At 35.9% G+C, this 2,381-nt stretch overlaps 1 protein-coding gene across 1 annotated transcript; it reads right to left on the bottom strand.

Moving 5' to 3' along the window:
* Positions 1-1,365: 1,365 nt before the first annotated feature.
* On the bottom strand, positions 1,366-1,918 carry LOC112199037 (putative EG45-like domain containing protein 1). Its single transcript, XM_024340103.1, has 2 exons — positions 1,816-1,918; positions 1,366-1,640 (listed from the first exon to the last, which is right to left on the bottom strand). The coding sequence occupies exons 1-2, from the start codon at positions 1,916-1,918 to the stop codon at positions 1,366-1,368; spliced, it is 378 nt and encodes a 125-aa protein (XP_024195871.1).
* Positions 1,919-2,381: the final 463 nt, after the last annotated feature.

The following is a 2,381-nucleotide window of genomic DNA, read 5'->3' as shown; positions in this document are numbered from 1 at the left end:
CGTCGACCTGCAAGCGTTCCGGACAGCGCCGCAACCACCACGCGGGCTACACTCCAAATAGACTCACCCCTTCTAGCCTGTTCGACGACGATTTCCCAATGGCGTGCCGTCGGATCGGGCATATACTTTGACTGAAGACTACGCCGCATAGGGTTTTGAGAGAAAAAGTTTTGAGAGTTTACTTTCCTAGGAGGAGGAGTTTGTTTTTTTTTTAATTATTTTTTTAATGGTAGCTTATTATTATTATTTTTTTTTTGGCAAGTATAATGGATAGACTTAGATTTAGGTCATAATATGAATTATTTTGTTTTCCCTCATCAATATGCGTTTTCAACATATATATCATACATTTTTATATCACATGTTCTTAATCATAGTTTTTATTCTTATTAAATATATATAAATGCTTTACTGAGTATGTAGTGAAATTGAAAATTGAAAATAGATAAAATTCATCCCCTTTATTAGTAGCTACAATCAATTTCGAGAATGGCAAGAAAAACATGAGTTTACACAACTTCTAATAAAAAAACCCTAAGCGTGCTCTCTAAGCCGCACCTCCAAGCTTCCAAAGCTGCCATTGATAGTGCCTTGTGCACTACCCCACAGCCCTCCTCCTCCTCTCCTTCATCTTTGTTCTCACATGGCTTCTCTTGAGGAATTACTGAAAGCGTTCAAGCGTCTCTTGCAGTTGCAGGAGATGATGTAATTGATATCACGATGCTGTAGTTATCCGAACTCTAATGACCGTAGTCGTCAGGGGGAGATGCAGATATCAGAGGGAGGTGTGTACATCTATGGTCTCGAAACGTGAAGGGTGTGTTGTGCTCTTTTTCCCTTTCGACCGAGGTTATTTTTGTCTCACTGGGTTTTTGTTATTCGACAAGGTTTTTAATGAGGCAACGAGAGAAGCACTGCGTTTGGGTGACACAAGGGGTAGTGTTCAAGTAAATTCCTATTTTGTGTCTGGCCCAAACCCTAGGTTACTTGACCTAGTGGTAATAGGATTAAATTAGAAGGATATAGATATTCGTTTTCAATGTATGATTACCTTTCCTTGTATGATTCAGATTCTATATATTGTAATCCCCTATATAAAGAGGCTCCTATTATCAATGAGAATACATAACAATTTTCTCTCAATTCCTGTTTCTCTAAAACATCATGATTATTTTAAAGTTATTACATTCATTATTACTAAACCAACTGCTTTAGTATCATTTATGTGACTGAGGTGAGGGAGATCATTATACCCTGCAAAATCAGGCACGAAGATGAATATTAATTGAATATCACCATTCACACACACCAAAGACACCAAAGATATACGTCTTCATATCTTATGAACTTAGTAATTGATGAGGCTTACAGATAATAATCAATATTAATTATTCCCCCCATAGGGTTAGCGATTTTGGTGAAAGCCTCTTTAGAAAGGTCGAGAGTAAATGGACATCCGGGACAATGATCTATAATTTTTACCGTTACGTTTTCATTGGTGCAAGGAGGCGGTGCGAGATTCCTAGGACCTGTGCATTTAACCGTGACAAATTTCCCACATGCCGCACCATTGTTCCATATGGCGTCACCTGCTGCTGCAATCATCACACCTTCTTGGGTATAATTGTAGCATGCTGATGCTGTCAACAAAAACATCAAGCTTAAACTTTGAGAATGTTGATTAGTGTCAGGTTTCTTTAACATACAAAACAAGTTCATGAAAAAGCTAGAGAAAGCTATAGGTAAAAAAAATAATAAAAATCATTCATTTTTCATCAAATGAAAGCTTTAAGATCTCTTCAAATAAATACTCACGAATATAGGTCGTGTAGTAAGTAGCAATTCCTGGTGTGGCCATAGATGTCGACATGAGGCAGGCGACAATGCTCAAGATAATCAAAATATTCTGAATCCCCATTTGTTTCCTTCCTGTATGATTACTAGGAGAAAAACTATATGAATATCGGTATCTTTTGAAACTTAACAGATATGATCACATTGTATTTCCTCATCCCTTTTTATACCATAGTCCAAAACTAGTACCACTACCTACCATATTTTCACTATATATGTCAAGAACAATATTCATGTATGGTCTAGTAGTCAGCCCTTGCTTTAATGGCACATAACAATTTTGACTCTATATTTTGGTAGACTAGTTTGAGACTCATATATCTCTAAACCATCAACCAATTTTGAATAACCATTTTGGCAATTTCTATATATTGTGGTAAAATAAATTTATTAACAATTACCAAAATGTGAAAGTGAAATGGAATTGGTTTATTCATTTCATTTCATAGCCCCTTTATATAAGGATAGAATTACAATAGAAACATCGATTAACATCAATTACAATAATGATAGTAAATTCTGATTTT

The sequence above is a fragment of the Rosa chinensis genome, chromosome 4, assembly GCF_002994745.2.
Source record: "Rosa chinensis cultivar Old Blush chromosome 4, RchiOBHm-V2, whole genome shotgun sequence".
NCBI classification, from domain to species: domain Eukaryota; kingdom Viridiplantae; phylum Streptophyta; class Magnoliopsida; order Rosales; family Rosaceae; genus Rosa; species Rosa chinensis.
The sequence above is the reverse complement of the archived record's forward strand: the minus strand, read 5'-3'. Positions and strand labels throughout refer to the sequence as shown.